Below are 20,063 nucleotides of genomic sequence, written 5' to 3'. Positions count from 1 at the left end.
TCGCCGTTGGGCATGCTCTCTCAGCTCTGTCCTGTAACGTTCCTCCAACTTTTCTGAGGACCTGGCCTAAGGTCACTTACTGAAGGCATGGGAGCAATTCCAGGAGGCCAAACCAAAGAGCAGGACAGAGATTCCCAGCAGCCTGGCCTGCCATGCCTTCCCACACCCCCTGACACTCTGGCCAGGCCCAAACTTAAGCTGGTGGTCTGCACAGGACCACTGGGACAGGGCCAAATGTGGTTCTGACTCCGTCACTCATACCAAAGCTTTGTGATAAGAGTGATCAACCCACCCCGACGTGTCCAGGACTGTCCTAGTTTTAAAACCAAAAGTTCCACATCCTGGAAATCACTACAGTCCTGGGGAAATTGGGATGACTGGTCACCCTACTAATGGCTCATGACATCTATAGGCTGCTTCTGCAGGGACTCAAGATGTCCCTGTTCTGGGATATCATATCGCAGCAGCAACAGGAACAGTTCTCTGAGCCCTGGGCCTCAGGAACAGCCCTCGTTTAGCTATCCTAGACTTGGGGTCAAAGAAGAGAAGCCACTTGCCCAGCCCAGCAACAAGAGACAGGGCCTCATATCTTGGCCCATGGAAAGTAGCTTTTATGCCAAACTTTCTCCTGGCGTATAAGGAGCCACCAATCTCAGTTCTGGGGGCAGACAAGGCAGGTGCCCCACTGGAGCCTAGGTACCTGGGACACTGCCGGGGCCCCTTCCCCACCAAGGGCTAGCACCTACCTTTGAGGTCCTCATCTTCTGTGGTGGTGTTGCAGCTCTCTGTGGAGCCCTGCAGGCCAAAAAGAACAAGTTTCTATAAATGAGGCCCTTGGAAACCAGAGGAGCCAAGCAGAACAAAAGCAAGAGCATGTGCTCCTACGGGAGCTGCAAGGAGAAATCAGAAGGCTCTATTTCCACCCTTGCCATCTGACTCCTATGAAACTCTGGATTCCCAAACACCATCCTGAGTCTTCCCCAAGTCAGTAAATGTACCACTTATCCAGTTGTTCAGGCTAAAACCTAGAGTCATCTTCTAGGTTTGATTTTTATGCTGATTCTTTTCTTTCTCTCTTTCCCTCATATCTCAATTATCTAATCTAAAACCAAATCTGTCAGTTCTACCTGCAAAATAAATTACGTGTCTTACCTCTTCTCCTCAAATGCACAGCTACAACCTCAGCCCAAGATGCCAACATCTGGCACCTGAAATACACAATAGCTGCCTGGTCTCCCTGCTTCCACACTTGCTTCCTCCCTAAAGTTCTTGCCCATAACACAGCCAGAGTGTAAATCAGATGCCATTACTCCCCTGCTAAGAGCCTCCAACAGCTTCTTATTGCTGCTGGAAAAAAAAATGCAAACTCCTATCAAGTCCTACAGAGCAGGTCCTGTCTGCTCCTCCAGCTTCACCACCCTCCTGCTACTCTCCCCCTTGCTCACCACACCCTTAGCTCTGATTTCTTCTGTCCCGTATATGTGCCAAGCCCCTGCCCTTGCATTCCCTCTGTCCAGGGCACTCTGCCTCAGAGTCTGCCTGGTTGTCTCCTTCCAGTCTTTTAGTTTTTAGCTCAAATATCACCTCCTGAGGGAGGCCCTTCCCCGACCACTTAACTAAAGGCCCTGTTCATTATCTATTTACTTTGCATCATTTCTTCATAGCACTTATCACTACTGGATTTTATCTTATTTATTTGGTTTTTGGTTTATTATCTGCCTCCCCTACACCTGTGGAGAGGGATTTAGTCTCGTCACCTCTGTAAACCAGAGCCGTGGATGGTTTTGGGCTCAATAAGTATTTACTAATGGTAGTGAAAATACGGAGACAAGGTTATTGAGGGCATAAAGGAGTGAGGCAATGGGGAATGACTGCTCTAGGGTCTGACTGCCTCTGTTTTTCTAGCTAATGTTTACTCTCATTTAAACTTCACATGGAAGAAGATTCTACTTTTATTATCCCCATTTTACAGATAAGGAAACTGAGGTGCAGCCTGGGAGAGTGACTGGTCCAGGGGTCCAGGGCCAGGATGCAAACTCAGGCCTGTCTGGCTCTAGAGCCTGAGCTCAGCATCACTAAGGTATGATGCCCTCCCTGGCAACAGAGTGATAAACAGGCATGTGCTACCCCCAGCCTAGACTCTGCAAATACCTTGGCCTTGAGGTGCAGCCTGTAGGCTGCCATCTGCAGGACGCTTAAACCCTGTGACCCAGCCCACCTGTTTCCTGCTGACCTGGAAAGCAGGAGACTGGTTCAGGAGCCACTTACCTTGATCCCATCTGTAGCGTTGTGGACCACAGTGGTTTGTGGCTCCTGTGAGGGAAGATGAAAATTACCCTCCTGACCTGGGGACAGACCTACAGCTCTTCCCTAAGGGACCCCACCCCTACCCCAGAACCCTCGTACATTGACCCTATGATGACCACTGAGGTCCGCTCGCCAGCCATGCTCACAAGACAAAATATCCTGGCTCAACTGGGTCCCAGGCAGCTGGAAGCCCCAGATTTAGGGGACAGCACTGGCTGGTAAGGAGGAGAGGCCTGGCACTTAATGGAAGCAGGTACTGGGGAAACGGAGGACAAGGGCCCCTGTTCCCGAACCCTGCTGAATCTGAGTGTCCTTTCTCCCACGGGACAAGTACACTGGAGGAGCTGTAGGCTTGAGGGAACAGGCTGGGCCCTGACAACAGTGTTCATCAAGGGGAGTGCAGGAGGCAGGGATGCTGGGAGAGTGGACTAAGGTCTCCCAGAAAGACCCAGGATGGCCCTCAGCAAGCTGAGCCCAGAGAGCCGCCTGCTTCACCCACCCTGTGCCTCTCCCAGAGTTCCTGTCCCTACAGCCCCACAGCAGGCAGCTCCAGAGGCCACAGGAAGTAGGAGGGGCAGCACAATTCCCCCTCCCTCTCTCCCAGATACCCCCTGCTAACTCTAGTTAGTCACCAGCAGAGGGAGCTCTGAGAGCACACAGTGCCCCTGGCTGAGCCCCGACAGAACTCGGACAGCATGGGGGCTCTCCAGGAACCCAGACACCTCAGCACCATCCAGAGGTGGAGGACCCCAGCCCCCCTTCCTATTCATTGCTTTGCAAAGGAGAGGCTGAGGCAGATTTTACAAGGAGGCCTCCAAGAACTGATGTACAGATCCCAAGAAAGCTCCTACCCTCTCCTTTTATAAGCAACTCACCTTCCCGGCCCCTGCAGCAGACCCACTGAGGGCCCAGCCTGGGGCTGGGAGGCTTAGCTGAGAGCCCTGATCACTCTCCCCCCGCCAAGAGCAAAGAAGCAGGAGCAGCAGTTCTGCCATGCAGGAAGGAACACGGCCAAGCACGACAGTGAGGGGGAAGGGGCCTATGGGGCAGTGCGCAAAGCAGCCTGCTCTATAGGGATGAGAAAGGAAAAGGGCCAAGGAGGCCTGGGAGGAAGCGGGAAGGAGGGGAGGCAGCCAGGGGCAGGGGCGGAGAAGCGGTAGTCAGGAGGTACCATGGCCGTCTGCAAGGGCGCGGGCTCTTGGGCTGGGCTTACGAGACTGTTTTTGTTGTTGCTCTGTGGCTGAGACAAGAAAACAGATGGTTTAGTTCCTCTAGAGTCACCAAAGCCGCCTGACTCCCAGACCTCCCTTGCACCGCCGGCCTGGCCCGGAGGAGCTAGGCCTGAGGTGGCCTCCATAACACTACGGGATGGGAGCAACGGTTGGAGAGATGATCAGAGATTATTTGGAGGGACCCAGAGACCTAGCCCAGGAGGCATCCTCGAGGTGGGATGAGCTCGAAGACTTGTTTTAAAGCATCTCTCCAGAAATCTTTGCTGATGCCATGTCACTGAACAATTATACTTCACACCCAAAGAAATTCAGGATCTTCTCACTTTATAGGGGGAAAGGAGTGTGGTTTATAAGAAAGCAGAGCAAAATTCAGAAACTCTGGGTCCCCTAACTGTGGGCAGTCCCCTGCTGCCCTTTCAACCTGCCACCTGCATATCCTTCCCCTTACAACACCAGACTGAAGCCTGATCTGAAAAGAAGAGGAACAAGGAGAGGAAGAAAACCTGGCCTAGGAGATGGTGTCCAGAGAGGAAAGGGGCGGAATTTGGATACAAAATGCATCCACTGACCCTAGGGAGTAGAGACAGGGCTGTGCTGTTGGCCTTTCTGCCTGATCAATCTTCGACCTGGTCAGCTGGGAATGAGGGCAGAGCTCTAAGGAGTAGCAGGTGAATCCAGAACCCAGTCCCCAGGAAAGAGTAGGTTGCCCAGCATGCCAACATTCCCAACAGCAGACCACTGGGATATCTCCTTGCCTTTCAAAATATTACACTGAGTGGCACAGCAAGGGAGGGTGGGGGGAGGATAACGAGGAAGGAAGGAGGCCGATCTCCAGGGCAGGGAGTCCTATTGATGCTCTCTGCCTCTTACAATCCCCTAACCAATACACTCAGTCTCACTGGGAGTGCCTGTGGAGTCGGTGGCCACTGAGGAGCAGCCTGATGCCTGCAAATTCTTCAACAAGCAGAGAGACAAATGTACAGCTACCATCTCTGTGCAGGGCGCAAATGAGGGCACACTGGCAGCTAGGATGTGCTTCTTCTCTCCTAGAACACATACAGAAAGCCATCCAGACTGTCCTACTTCTTCTTGCCTGGAGGCCTCTTTTATGGACCCTTGGACCAGACCTGAAGCCGTAACTTGCTATCAATGGTTGAGATGTCCCCAAACCCAGGGCTAGGCATGGAACCTCAAGCCAGGTACCTAAGTGCTATCAGACTCCGCTGAACTCTGCAGGCTGGAGAAGGGGGGCCCCAGGAGTAGAAAGGATGTGGATCTAATTTCACATGAACTCTGCTCTCTTCCATATCCCCCCAGAAAAGAGCAGACCCCTCCTAGCTCAGCTGCTGATATGGACCTGTTTGGGGCTGATTGGACAAAGCTATCCTATTTGCAAAGCCCAGCTGACACAAAGACCCTGGCAGGGGGCAAGGACGGCAGGGTGTCCGTAAAAACTGCCATATCTGCAGAGGGCTGGGATGTCACCCAGGTGGCCCCACCTCTGGCTTTAATAGATGGTTTCATAAGGATTCAGGCTGCTGTGTTCCCCTGGGTGTCCTGTGTCCCATGAGAAAGAGTATGCGCTCTCTGCAGCCTTTCGGCTGTTGCTCCTGCGGGCAGGGTGGGAAGGACGAAACACCGGACACAGCGTGCTAATGGGCACTTGCACAGGGGAAAAGGCCAGGAGAGTGAGGCTCAGAGCCGAGAGCCTACAACCGGCTCCTCCGCACACCACACAGAAGTCCGCTGGCTGCCGGTCTGTAGGAAACGGCTGCTTGTGCCCGGTGAGCAGGGTCTCTCCTCCTGAGCGACCGTGAGTGAGGGTCTCCCCTTGTGCTTGCCACCTGGCCCCGAATCCCTACCAGCTTCACATCCTGCCCTGGGCTGCTGGGGGCAGTCCAAGTGCTGCAGCAGGGAATGCCATACCACACATTCCAGTGCCCGTTTCTTAGGCCGCTGGGCCACCTCGGGCAATGGCTCCCGCCTGGCAGGACAGGCCACACCTGCCCGCACAGCACAGACATGCAGTGAGGATGAGTGAAGCACACGCACATGGCAGAATGGGTTTGCGTGGCTGGCAGGCGGGCGCAGGCAGCATGGAGCGGGCGGATGGGTGGGCAGGCAAGGCTCACCATTAGGTGCACGCTGGAACTCGACTTCCTTTTCTGGACACACCACAGCAAAAGGGAAAGAGAAGGGGAAAGAGGAGGTAAGAAGAGAAGCACAGAGACGCTGCAGGTTAGTGCACCAGCATGGGCTCTGCCTCAGGAGAAAAGAGCAGAAGGAGGAGACCTGGAGTCCAGCACCAGAAGGGTTAAAACAGCATCTAGACAGACAGGCACACACACCCCTCCAGACCCTGGGAGAGGAAGAACTCCTCTGCTGTCAGGTTCATAAACACAGATTGAGGATATTCTGAGGTGTCTCAGATTTGCTCAGAGAAACCTCTTAAAAGGAGATTAAATCACAAGTCTATGAGAGTAAGTAACATTTTGCTGCAAATTTATAGGTTTGGGCTTATCTAGCTCACCTACAGGATTATTTATTTTCTTTCATTACTAGGTCTGCCTGAAATTCGAGTGAGCAGCTATCAGGTAAAGAGCAAAAGCTACTCTAGGTCATCCTGAGCTTTAACAACATTTGACTTCTGAACCTAGACTTTTTTTCACTGGACTCCCAAAACTCCTTTTCAGAGAAAGATGTTGAACTTTTGAAAATCATCTGACAAATATTAAATTTTGGCATTCATTTCTTTGTTGGTATGGCCATGCTCATTTGTAAGATTTCAATGTTTTATTGCATTTTGTAATTAGGGGGCAATGGAAAAGCAGGCGTGCTGGTGATTAAAAGTGCAGTGATCTTATGGACACAAAGATGTAAACCACGGGGAATGCTGAAAGCAGGGATGCCTTAGTCTCAATTAGAAGCTCAAACGCTTTATGTTCAGACATGAAACAAGAGCAGAAAAATAAAGACCACACGGAACACTGAAAATATATCTTGGAAGACTGTGTCTAAAAGGTGATAGGTAATTGAGGATTTTATCATTAGCTCGCTGGGAGATAGAAGTCCCCTAGGAACATGTCTGTGTGTCTTTACTCGCATATTCATCTAACGATAGCCAACAAATGCTTACTGAGGGCTATTCTAGGCATACTGAACACAGATAAATGTTCCTGCCCTCAAGAAGCTGACACTCTACTTGAGAAGACATTTTTGAGAATGTATTCTATTCAAAAGAAGGGGACTACAAGTATTTAAAAGAATGGTCCACAATTTAGAAATAGGTCTAAAGAAAAAGAAAGCCTAAATATAATAAGGCCTCTTGCTTTAGCCTTTTTTTAAAAAAAATAAATTTATTTATTTATTTTTGGCTGTGTTGGGCCTCTGTTGCTATGCGCGGGCTTTCTCTAGGTGCGTCGAGCGGGGGCTGCTTTTTGTTGCGGCGCGGGCTTCTCATTGTGGTGGCTTCTGTTGCTGAGGAGCACGGGCTCTAGGTGTGCGGACTTCAGTAGTTGTGGCACGCGGGCTCAGTAGTTGTGGCTCACGGGCTCTAGAGCGCAGGCTCAGTAGTTGTGGCGCACGGGCTTAGTTGCTCCGTGGCATGTGGGATCTTCCTGGACCAGGGCTCGAACCCGTGTCCCCTGCATTGGCAGGCGGATTCTTAACCACTGTGCCACCAGGGAAGTCCTAGCCTTTCATATATACCCACATATGAGATTTTACTTCCAAATTATCCAAAAACAGGGAGTTGCTTTACATTCATATATATACTTCTCCCTTTATCCAACCAGAGTGGTAACACTTTGAAGGAAGGTCCTATCTTATTTGTCTTGGTAATCTCCATGGTTCCTAGCAAAATGTCTAAAAGTCAGCATACGATCAACAAATGTTTGCCAAGTTCAACTGGGTTTGTTGACTCTAGTTTTTCCCCAGGCTGAAGTAGAGTACAGGCTTCTAATTTGCCTGGAATTACAGCACTGAAAACTCTGCAGGGGCACAGACCAGGGCCAGTCTTGGAGTCAAAAGGCCATGCAGGTTGCTTTCACCCAGACCTTGCCTTAGGCAGGGTACTTTCTGCTGTCTGCTTCAACTAATGGGGAGTAAGTTCCCAACTCGCTCCCAGCTGCCTCTCTTACTTAAACTGCCCTGCATGAAAACTTGAGATAATCCTTTCTACTCATGGGTTAGTTTCTACCAGGTGAGCAGGCTTCTTTCAATTTCTTTCTCCATCCCTTTAGGGTTTTGCCCTCAGCCATGCATAGCTGGCCTCCTCCTCTGGCAGCCTGCAGCACTGTTTAATTACCAGATCATTTTAAACAACCATACTTCACTTATGTTTAAAAATTAAATATTAAAAATTTTAAACCAGAAAAAGGTTCAAGCCTCCTTTCCACACTTAAACAAATATTCAAACGGTACTTAAGGAAAATAATAGCATCTCTCTCTTCCTTTTCTTTTTCCTCCCTTCCTCCCTCCCTTCCTTCTTTCCTTTCTTCCTTCTTTTCCTTATTTCTCTCTCCTTTTCTTTGCTTCCTCGCTCTTTCTTTTAAGATTGGATGGTCATTCTGGCCTGGGACTAGTGGAATGCACAAGTTGTCCTCAATTAGGGGCCCCTCAAGTCTTGTCCTCTTAAGTGGCTCTCACTCCTCCATAGACCCTGGGTCACTGGTATCTACCTTCAAAGAAACCTAGCCAGAACCTGAAGTCCCCAAATTCAACTGCACAAGGTAGACTCACTGCTCAAACCAATGCTAATATCCGAGCATCTGTGAAAGCTTCTGAACAGCAAGAAAGAAATCTCCCTATGGACTTTAAGCAGCAGAAACTGGGGAGGGGGTGTGGTGGGCTGGGAAAGGAGGATGGGGTCTAAAAGAAAGATCCAGGATGTGACAGATCAGGATCTTCTGAGAGGCCTCACAGGCCTCCCTCATAACACAGGTTATCACCTTGACTTTCAAGAAGGCCCAGAAAAGCAAAACCCCGCATACCTTGCCTTGTCTTTTCCTTCCTTCCCCTTTTGCAGTACTTTCATCCAACCACGCTGTTCATTATTATATACTTGTTCCTGATTATAAAAGGACTGCAGCCACATTACAAGCAATTTGGAAAAGAGAAAAGAGGGGAAAAAAACACCCATAATCCTATCACTGTTACCAGTCTTTTGTGTATGCAATTTAAACATATCGTTGTAAGCTCTATACAAGTTTATGCCTTACTTTCTTTTAATGTCTTACTTAAAAAATAAATAGTATCTTAATTTTTATTCTGATTATCAAAGTAATACATGGTCTAGGTGAAAAATGTAGAAAATACAGAAAAATGTATGAAATAAAAGTTTCCCAAATTCCCATCACCCAGTGAAGTTACTATTAACACTTCAGTGGGTTTTCTCCCAGTTCTTTTTCTATTCACATATCATACACTGAATATAATCTAGAAGTACTTTTTTTTTTTTTTTTTTTTGCGGTACGCGGGCCTCTCACTGCTGTGGCCTCTCCCGTTGCGGAGCACAGGCTCTGGACGCGCAGGCTCAGTGGCCATGGCTCACGGGCCCAGCCGCTCCGTGGCATGTGGGATCTTCCTGGACAGCGGCACGAACCCGCGTCCCCTGCATAGGCAGGCGGACTCTCAACCACTGCGCCACCAGGGAAGCCCAGTACTTTTTTTTAAACAAAATTTAGACAGTACTGTATGTACTGCTTTATATCCCACTTTTTCCACTTGAAACATTTCTGTCATTATATAGTCATAAAAATTAATAACTTTGTAATGGTCGATTAGATTTCCCATAATTATTTAGTCATTATCCTTTGGGCTTTTGATGTTTCCCATCTTCTCATGGTTATAAGTAATGTCATGTTGAACATCTTTCTGCTTTCAGTTTTTCCATATTTTGAGGGATTCCTTTAGGACAAATTCCCAGAAGTAGAACTAAAAGGTAAAACAGGAACATCTTTGTGTATTTTGACACACAGGCTGCTTTAGGAGGGGTCATTCCGACTTTCACCACCATCATGAACTTAAGAGTCAAGAGATGGCACCTCGTTTCCACCTGCCTCTCTCTGATACCAGTGAGGCTAAACATCCACATTTGTTAACTCATTCTACTTCCTCTTTTCAGATTGTCAGTTCATCTTCTTTGACCATTTATCTGCTGGATTTTAGGGGGTATTCTTATTTATTAGAGAAAGCTCTTTTGTATAAAAATATTAACTCATCCTATCACATCTGCTATGAATATTTTCTCCAACCTGTCTCTTGTTGGCCTTTGAATTTTGGTTGGTCATGCCCTTCTTAAACTCTTGCATCTTAGCTTCTGTTCCCACCTCTATATTCAGTCTTTTCTCAAGCATAAAACTCATTTACGGAGTACCTAATCAGGGTCAGAACCTGGGCTAGGTTCCCCGCATATGTTCTCATTTAAAGCAATTTAACTACCGATTCTGGTTGCCTAGCCTGTATCCTTCTCAGCATTCCTGTAAGGGCTGGCATTGTTGCACACCTCTGTTCTTCCTCCACCTCTTTCTCCATTTCCTTTGCTAATTCCTCTTCTTCCAGCTCCTTAGTAACAGATAACCCTGAAATTCTGCCTTTCCTGGACTCTTCAACATTTGTGTGCTTTGGATTCATATGGAGGAATGGGAGTGTTATTAAAATTCAGATTCTGCCTCCCACCCAAGGCTTCCTGAATCTGAATTCCAGGCTGGACTCTGGAATCTGTGTATTTTAACTAGCTCTTTAGGCAAGTCTTACGTGGCTGTGCCTGAGGCCAGTATCTACAAAGTTCTGCCAGAAACCTACTCCTTAATGACACCTTTAACCCGTCCTCTCACCATCTCAGCTGTCACTGCTTCATTTCAGGTCCTGTTTTGTGCAATCACTCTCTGCTTCCGTCATACAAAAGCTAATGGAGTTCCCAGAATCATCGTGCTGTTTCAAACTTGTGTATTCCCTTTGCCTGGAATGTCCTCTCCTCTCTGCTCCCCTCCTTAACTTGGCAAAATCCAACTAGTCCTTCAAACTCAGTTCCTCGGCCATCTCCTTTGGGAAAATTTGCTGTTCTGGCTCAGGTGCTCGTCCCTCTGCTCCTCCAGCGCCTGCCTGGCAGGTACCTCCCTCAGTGGACACGAGATTCACTCACGTGAGTGTCCCTCTGCACACCTCCCTGGGCTACACCAGGTATCTCCCAGCACCTTTGAAGACCTCTCTGCCCAGATCTTCACTTGTCTCTCAGTCTCAGTGTGGTCAAAACAAAACTTCTCTTCTCACCAAAACATTCCTTCACGACTACTCACATTTCTAGCAAAGATACCACCATTTCTTTCAATATTCAAGACACTTTGCCATTACCTTTGATGGACCCTTTTTAAATCTCCCGTATCTAATGGGAACTTCCTTTGCCATACCTCTCATCAGAGCTAATGGGTGCCCAGCACCCATGGGTAGAGCTGGACCAATGACCTACAGGCAGCACCTATTCCAAGTGGTTGGTCTGTGCTCCTCTGGTGGTCATTTTGAATATTAACCCTTTCTATTTCTCATCTTCTTCACCCTACACCCAGACTATAATAAATCCTAGTTGATACCTGGGTGTCCTGTGTCCCATGAGAAAGAATATGCGCTCCCTGCAGCCTTTCAGCTGTTCCTACCCTCTTCTATTCACCCTTACACGCTTAGCCAAGTCTTTCGAAAACATCACTCCTAACCTTCCCTGCTCAGTGGTCTATGGTGTTTTCTGTGGTCTAACACACAAACCTCCCATTCCTCTGCTCAACCAGACCAATCCAGCTGTATTTTTTATATCCCTCTACCAAACACCCCATGTTCCAGTTGGGCAGAGAACATCAATATGTATGATAGAACCCATAAAAATATTTTTTGTTGTTTTTAAGTTACAGAAAATACATTCTCATCTTAAAGAAAACACATGTGTACAAAGTAAAAAACAAAATGTGTGTCTCCCCACCCTGCCTTCACCTCCAATCCCATTCTCTAGAGGCAATCACTGACTTGGTTCCAATCTTCCTACCTCCTATTAGCTTTCTCCAATAAGTCTCTTCCCCAGAAGCTTCTTGGACTGAACCATCCCATGTAGGGTCCAGTACCATATACCATTCAGGGCTTAGCTGATCTCAGATCTGTTCACTTTCCTTTTTAATTGACCCTGCAATTCTTGAGGCTGGATGAAACCTGCATCTCCTCTTATACCTCTTGTGTGCCTTTAGAAATGAATGTAGCACTGAGCCTCTGACAGGTACTTAATACTTTGTAAAGATTGACTCTAGCTTCTCCTCCAGAAAAATATATGCAAACTCTCTAACTAGCCACCTTTTCCTAACCTGGCTGCACCATCGAGCTCACACCCCTGTAACTGAGGGGCTGCCAGTCAACCCCAGCTCCATGTCAGCAAGTGTGCGTGGAGCCCAAGCTCCCCTCCTTAGGGCAGAAGTACATGGAAGCAGGCATGCAGACAATGAGAAAAAGAGGAAGGGATGGGGGAAGGGAAAGGGGCACACAGGCATATCTCAGCTGGGGACGTAAGATCCTGGGGAAAGGTCTAATTTAAACTTTTGCTGGAACTTAAAGGTTTGCTTAATAATGGTTTGAAATTCTCCGTGGTGTAAATTGGCAGGCTTCAAGATAGCATGAACTCCTATCCAATGCCCCAGCCCCAGGGCCCTTTCTGCCCCCAAAGCCTCTAAGAACACCTTGGCTGTGTGAGGACCCCTCTTCCTTGGCCAAGCAGCACCCCCACTAAGGCTTCTTGTTGGTCCCTATGGGCCCCTGTCTTGCCCTCATCCCCCAGGAAAAGTTCCCTCACCAAATGAAAACGAGCTGTGAGGTACCATGTCCCTGGCCTGTATCTAAGGCGCCTATGCCTCAAGAAAGTTTGACGCTTTCACTCAATGGTATCTGAGCTGGGTTCTGGAAGTGCTTTGGAGATAAGAAAAAAGAACAAAAGGATAGTGGCTTCAGGTGCCAAGTCCTGTACCCTGAGTCAACCAGGCAAACTTTGCTTTCATTTGATTAAATCGGTGTGTGCTTTAAAAAGAAAAAAAGGTTAACCAGTGACCTAAAAAACCCAGAGAGTCAAGCCCTGGAGATGAAACCTGTGTCTGGAAGTCACGTTCAGGATTCAGCTCTAGTAAACTATAGTTTGGATCACCTCCCCTGAGTCTTTCCAATCAAGCTAGGGTCAGGTGAAGCACGTATCCCTCTGCCCTCTCAGGCCAGTGGAACCTGCTGTTCTGAGCACAGAGGTTTCTGGTTTAAAGCAGAAAAGCAAGGATAGGAAGGTTCTTGGGGAAAGGGGGAACAAAGTGCCAAGGAGTCCCTCGGGAGTGACTATTGGAAGAGAAAGGCCAGACCTTGGGCTGGAGGAGTGGAGACACCTACCTTGACACCGCCGTCCGACTTCTTGTTCAATAGGCTTTTGGCAGCTGTGAAAACAAAGAGAAAAATCAAGTCTCCTGTATTGTACCCTCTTCCCATCCTGAAGTCTGGCAGCTGGATCCGCAAGAGACTGATGTGTTTGACAAGGGGGCCAGGAGTCTCCTGAACCCCCTAGAAGAGGCCCTTCCTGATGCCCCAAAGCAAGAAGGGCATCTCAAGCAGCGTCAGACCCTCAGGGTGGCACCCCAGGATCTCCTCTGCCATGGAAGAGGGCTCAGCAGAAACAAGGACACTCCGCATTCAGGAGGAGAAACCACATTCAGTACTGGGGCTGCCTGGGCCATTGGGAACTCTGCCTTCAACAGCTTCCACCTAGGCCTGGAAGCAGAGTGCCAGGGTGAAAGGTGAGGGCTCTGTCCCTAGATGCCATGGAGATTCTCAGGACAGCCAAGCTGCAAGGATGCAAGACATCAACTGAGTGTTCTCAAGAAACAAGAGTGTCACAGTTCATGAAGGAGACCAGACGTGAGGACAGACAGACACAGACACAGAGACTAGGACCACCTACAGGAAGGTTTTGCCAGGGGGTTGAAGCCTTGACTGGGCATGTCCTCACTGCCACCCTTTCCTCAGTCTACTCTCTGGACCCACTGAGCAGAAAGGACTGGGTAGAATAATGAGGTATTAAACAGATTCCAGCCAGGCACAGGGTGATGCTCAAGGCTGGTGAGCTCCACATAGGAAGGCTGGTGACGCCTGTTCGCCACAAAGGTCACAGGAAAGTAGCAGACAGTGGATGGGAGACTCCAGGGAGATTGAATCAGTCCAACTGTCTGATCCACCTAGACTTCGATGGGTTTGCATCTTGGTTCTACTGCTTGCTAGCTGTGTGAGTTCCTTAACCTCTCTGAACCTCAGTTTCTTTATCTATAAAATGGGATAATGGCATGAAAAGCACTAAGCAGAGTGCCTGGCACATAGCAAGAACTCAGCAGGTGTTAACTACTGTCACTATTGCTGCCATTCTTCCCTTCAGGTAGCCTTTCCTACCGAAGCTGGGTCTCCAGTGAGAATAAGGGTCCTTGCATCACAAGAATTCTGACCTCCAAAAATGGCCTTTGGTCCTATCTCCAGTTTATGCTGGGGTGATTTGAAACTTATTTTTAAAATGTGTTTACTACTATGCCTGACCACCGATGGTGTTAAGTGCTTTACGTACGTCAAACTTCTCTACTCTGACAGCCCATTAGAATCACTTGGGAGTTAGAGAAAAATGCTTATGCCTATCCCATGCCCTAGAGATTCTGATTTTATTTGTCTGGGGTGGGGTCTCAGCATCAGGATTTCTTTCTTAACAAGTTTTCTCATACAGGCAGGGTTGAGGGCCTTAGACATACATGATCTTAATCGTCACCATGTTATTTCTTAGCCCCATTGGAGAGATGAGGAAACTAAGGTTGGGAGAGCTGATGTGACTTGCTCAGGGTGTGGCAGGGCTAGGATCCAAACTCAGGAGCGGCTATCTGCACAGCTTCTGTACTCTACGGCATTTCAGACCCCGAGGCCGGCAAATGCCAGACTTCACAATTGTGAAGGGCGTGGCTTCCCCTTTGGGGCCGCCCACCAGTGCCGCTGAAGCCTAGTCTTCCGCTGTGGGCAGCTCAGCTCTGGGCCACGCCAGGGCTGTCTCGGGCCACCTTGGCCGCAGCCCTCACAGGCGGGCCAGGCTCTCGGGCGGGTGGCATCGGGAGGAAAGCCTCCTGCTGCCCAGCTCCACGTCCCAGGCTATTGCCTCCTGAGAGTTGGCAAGCGCCCAGCATGCACGGCTGGTTAGGGGGCTCCGTAACACCGATGCGCTCGCAGATGCCAAGTTAGGTGGTCCGTCCGGCATGCCCATCTCAGCCCGCAAGCATGGGACTCGCCTCCCTGGTGAGCGGGCCTGGCATGCTGGCCCTCCTGGTGGGGTGGCAGGGAGCCGAGGCAGGCGGTCGGGGAGGACTCATGCCACGTACCTTGCCCGGCCAGGCCGGCGGCGCTCGCGGCAGGCGAGGCGGGGGCGGAGCTCTGCCTGCCAACTGAGGGGATACAGTCTCTGAGTGCACAGAGCTGCCGCAAAGCCACGGGGGCCAGTCAGCAGCGAGCATGCCCCAGCGCGAGGCACAGGAACCCGCTGCCGCTGTGCACGGCAGGGTCCGGGCGGCGTGGCCAAGCCGGCCGAGCTGGGGGAGCAGAGGTGCCGGGGGCAGGCTGGTGAGCAGGTGCAGCCAGCCCTGCAGCAGTCTGGGAACCTGAGAGAACCGGGCTCGGACAGGGCGTGGGGGATCCCGCGGCTCCACCTGTCCCACGACCACCTCGGGTGAGGGTCTGCAGGTCAAAGCCTAACTTGGCAAGGGGCCGTGTCCCTTCCGAGGCAGTCCAGCCCTAGCTTAAGGCTGTCAGGAAACTGAGCCTCATCTGCAAACCTTCCTCCCCAGGGGACCTAAAGGAGGACATTTTCGGAGGGCAGCCCTTTCCTCCGGCCGCATTCCAAACAGTAGAGAGACTGGCACTCGGGGCCCAGGGAGGGTCCGTGGCCCTTGTGCAGCCAGTTCACTGATGTTCCACGGCCCCCAACTCCTCAGAGACACCCGTCACTTTCCCTCTTCAAGACAGGTGGCCAGGAGAGGCTGCATTTCAGAGTTCCAAAGGTGTAGGTGCCCCAAAAATGAGCGCCCAGAAAAGTAAACAAAGGCCGCTTAAGCAATACATTCTAGAAGCCCCGATTGCACCACAAGCCAACCTGCTAGAATCCAGGGATAAGCTGAACCTTCTATTTGGGATCAACTCAGAAAATAGCCTCACTTGTTCCTAAAGAAGCACACAAGTGCCCTTCCTTCTTGATTATACTTCTAGACACCTCTTCCTACAGAAGCTTCTGGAGACTGGCTCTGTCTTCCACCTGTCCCAGAGTCAGGGCAGACAAGGTCATCCTGGAGTGCTTGCAGCATTCCTTTTTGTTTGTTTGTTTTTCTGCCTCCTGCGCCAGGGCAAAGTGAGTGCCACGGCCAGACAAAGTCTGGGCAGCAAGGACAGGAGGCTCTTTAGGGATCAGTGAAGGTGCTGTGTTGTAACAGAGAGACTGAGTTCCTGAAACCAGGACACCAATTTCATGAAATGGATGAGGAGAGGCTGATGGGGAGGCCGGAGGTCACAGGATGGGGCACATGCTATTGATTTCCTAGCAGCCTGTTTCACATCTCTTCCACTCAGAGAGAGAAGAGATCACCTCATTCTAGGGTCGGCACATACCTGCCCTTGAGCGTCCTCTAGAAAGGCTTTCTTAAACCCAGAAAGTAGAAGGTGCAAGTAATTAGAGGACCAGAGGCCTGATGTGGGACAACAGCTCCACCTCTGCAGGAGGTGGCCCACTGTGCCCTCCTGTCCCCATTTGTGAGGTGAATCCAGAACACAAGATCGAGCCCCAACTAGGGTCACAGGGGATGGGCCTGAGGGGGACACTCTCCCAGCTTACTCTCCAGTCCTGACCCTCCAGGGCCCTGTGGCTCTCACTCGGGCTAGAGCTCATGAAGCCCCAGAGCCAGGGCTGGAGGTTACCGGGAACCAGTACAGCCAAGCCCGTGGACTCAAGCTCAAGGGAGCAATCTCTGCCCAGGTAGCTGCCTACCTGAGCCTCCCCCACACACAACCCCCCCACCCCCATGGCTGTGTAGAAGGAAAGCAAGGGAGGGAGTCTGGTTATGAGAATGAGAAGGGGGTCTTGAACCAAAACAGTGGGGCTGGGGGTTAGGGGGAGGGAAGATCAGGGGAAAAGGCAAACTGGGAAGAAACCTTTCTGTCTTAAGTCCCGTCATTAATCTTTTCCTCACAGAAAAGCCACTGTGCTTCCCAAGTGAGGGCAAACAATGATGAGGGTGGGGGGAGGGGGAAGGTGGAATGTCTTGCATCTTAAAAAGAAATGTCAAGTGTGATTTACAAATTACTGGTCCCAACTCTCCCAATTCCTCACGCAACATTAAGCAAATTCCTTTCCCTCCATCCTGCTGGTCTCTATTTCTTCACTTTTACAGTTGGTACAAAAGAGAATATTTTAAGCACAGTCCCTGTAAAAGGTTTAAACATCTGGAATAATTTCTATCAGTCATCTCCACTTGGACACAACGATGTAGTGATCGTCCCAGTCAGCCAATTAATGGTGGTGTCTGGGAAGATTCACTACATCTCATCTCCTTCTTTTTCCCAGCACATCCTCCAATGCCCTTGAGACTGGCTAAAATCTTAAAGTGCTGAAAGTCTTCAGAGAATTAAGTAAGAATACCCAGGGACAAGGTAAATGGAAGACTGGGCAGACTACTCCTTGGGAGGTTCTAGGGAATACAGTTCATAAACCTGAAGTCAAGTAAAGCCCCCCAGAATTTCAGGTTACAAAACTCAGCTGCAGCAGCCCCTCCAAACAGGATCCTCATCATCTTGGTCAAGGTGTTGCCTGAGACACCCAGTGTCAGGATGGCATGATATATGGCAACAGCCCATTCTGACCCACTCACCTCGTAGAGTTAAAGTGCACAGCTGAAAACATACCTGAAAAGTTCCTGGAGACAAGCATGGTCGTGAGGATGGCACCCTGGGGAAAGAAGAGGGTCCTGTGAATTCCATCAGGCTCTAGAAAAGCACAGTCTGTTCTCAGGCAGAGGGCAGCTGCTGGCTAGGGGCTCCCAATGAGTACAACCTTCATAGCTCAGCTCCAGCCAGGAGGGGAGCTTCCTTCTGTGATGGGGCAGGGGGTGCACTGCTGAAAGGTATGATTTCAGGATGCTGGCAGCCCGGCCCGGAAGGCTAGACTCACCTTCAGTTTTCTCCGGGCATTGAACTTGCGTAGGCACTCCACGGTCTCTTGACGATGCATCATAGATGCCACTGTGGACCGTTGCTGGAAGCCAAATAGACAGGCCTGTGAGCCCCCCACCGGATCCTAGGCCCCTCACCATAGTCCCAGCACCGGTGGCCATGTGCTCAGCCGCCCCAGAGTTGCTCTGAAGATAAGATGAGGTCATAGATGTGAAAATGCTTTTACAATAAAAGCACTACCCAAAAATCAAGGTTATGTAAGGACAATAATCTGGACATGAAAACACCACCGGTAATTGATGCTGGATGAAGGTGCCCAAGAGAGCATTCTAATCTTCCTTGGGAGATGGAGGCTATGGAACGGGAGAGTATTTTGTGTGTTGTGATCCTCATGCAGTTATTCCTTCAGCAACTATTTAGTGAGCACCTACTGGGCTCCAGATTCTGGGCAGTGAGAGAACAGAAAGGGTTCCTGCTCTCCAGAGAGAACATTCATTCCTTCTAAGAGTTCCTCTCAACAACCATCCCACTCGCCAACAAGGTCTTAAATGAAGCTGTGATCTGAGAAGCTAAGGATCTTTACCTTGAAGCATTAATTCTTTTCACCGTTTTGGATAGGAATTTTTCTTCAATGTATCACTGCTAACTTCCTCCTTAAACAGAGTCCCCTGAACATGATTTACATTTCCCTGATGACACAGGGTCAGCAATACAAGCATCAATGATTACATATCCTAATACAGAGATGTTCTCAGGGTCTGCTGAGATATATAAGAGGATGGAGGGTGGGGTCCACAAACACGACCCCAGAACATAATGTTTCTGCAGTTCTTGAGTACCCATTTTAAGTGGCTCATCCCCTCACTCTGCTGTTGTTACCTTGGCCAGCCTGCTAAAAAAATAAATCCTACAACATGCAGCCTGGTGCCCACACCCCCACAGGGCCATCCTGCCTTCCTTCCCCTCTGGCCGCTCCCTTTCCTAGTTCCCGAAGCAACTCTCCCAACCTTATCTACCTTCCCCAGATCTCATATTTCACCTCCTCCTCCAAAGTGTAAACTTCTCCACAAAGTGAAATGAGAGATCATCAAGCAAGAACTTCAACTTCAGCCTTCTAACCACAAGCTGATTTTCACACCCCTGCAACCTAATCCCAGGTCTCAGAAGCATCATCCCTCATGTGCTGACCCCTTGACCTGGGCTCAGGAGTCCCTCTCTCATTGTGCTATCCAAACACTGGTTCCTCAGTTAGCCAATATTTTTAACCCCTTATATTCTGGATTATATTCTTCTCTGTAGTCTACACAATACAGTCAAGCGCAAGATTTTAAAAACTCCCCTGACTCATCCATCTTCTCTAACTAGTACCATGTCTTTCTTTCTTCACCCTCATTCCCTCCTCACCTCACTGTAAACAGGCTTCAGTCTCTCTCCCTCCACTGCCTCTATCAGTGAAATAATGAAACAATGCTTCTAATTGGTCAGAGCCAACAGGCTCTCTTCTGTCTTTATCATGGACTCTCTGAAGCATCTAATTACAGAACCTCCCTTCCTGAGACCTCCTGTTTCTTAGGATCTCCTGATCCTCCTTCTCCCATGGAAATTCTCATTCTCAGTCTCCTTTGCCGGCTCCTCCAACTCTCCCTGGCGCTAAATGCTGGTGGCCATCTCTTCTCTTACAACAGCCCACAGTAAGAATTCAATCAGGGGCTTTCCTTGTGGCGCAGTGGTTAAGAATCCACCTGCCAATGCAGGGGATACTGGTTCAAGCCCTGGTCCGGGAAGATCCCACATGCCGCTGAGCAACTAAGCCCGTGCGCCACAACTACTGAGCCTGCGCTCTAGAGCCCGCGTGCTACAACTACTGAGCCCACGCGCCTAGAGCCCGTGCTCCACAACAAGAGAGGCCACTGCAATGAGAAGCCCGCGCACTGCAACAAAGAGTAGCCCCCGTTCGCCGCAACTAGAGAAAGCCCGCGCGAAGCAACGAAGACCCAACACAGCCAAAAAATAACCCTCCAAAAAAACAGAAAAAGGAATTCAATCAGCATAGAAACAATCCCATCTATTTCTATAGCCCCAACACCACCAAAATGACTACAACCTATATTTCCAATTTTTAACTTCGTTTCCATATTTCTAACTACCCACTGGATATCTCCAGCCAGAGGTCCTCAAACACCACACTTAACATGTAGGAAACTAAAATCATCATCTTTTCTCACAAACAGGTTCATCCTCTGGGTTTCCTCTGGGTCAGTGAATGGTACAACCCTCCACTCA

The 20,063-nt window shown here is 49.5% G+C and overlaps 1 protein-coding gene across 17 annotated transcripts in view; it reads right to left on the bottom strand.

The window, feature by feature from the left end:
* Positions 1-20,063, bottom strand: part of CAMK2G (calcium/calmodulin dependent protein kinase II gamma) — a 54,253-nt gene that overhangs the window by 7,482 nt on the left and 26,708 nt on the right. For 3 of the 17 annotated variants that reach the window (XM_060034760.1, XM_060034766.1, XM_060034776.1), the window contains 8 exons: positions 17,779-17,862; positions 17,514-17,556; positions 14,948-15,010; positions 12,939-12,982; positions 5,672-5,704; positions 3,479-3,547; positions 2,269-2,313; positions 747-795 (listed from right to left, as the gene is read on the bottom strand). In XM_060034760.1, the coding sequence (XP_059890743.1) occupies positions 747-795; positions 2,269-2,313; positions 3,479-3,547; positions 5,672-5,704; positions 12,939-12,982; positions 14,948-15,010; positions 17,514-17,556; positions 17,779-17,862 (430 nt within the window). The remainder of the gene's footprint in view (positions 1-746; positions 796-2,268; positions 2,314-3,478; positions 3,548-5,671; positions 5,705-12,938; positions 12,983-14,947; positions 15,011-17,513; positions 17,557-17,778; positions 17,863-20,063) is intronic. The other 14 variants (XM_060034763.1, XM_060034772.1, XM_060034761.1 and 11 more) reach the window with 7 other exon arrangements.

This window comes from Delphinus delphis, chromosome 16, assembly GCF_949987515.2.
Source record: "Delphinus delphis chromosome 16, mDelDel1.2, whole genome shotgun sequence".
Classification (NCBI taxonomy): domain Eukaryota; kingdom Metazoa; phylum Chordata; class Mammalia; order Artiodactyla; family Delphinidae; genus Delphinus; species Delphinus delphis.
This window is presented reverse-complemented; position numbering and strand designations above follow the sequence as displayed.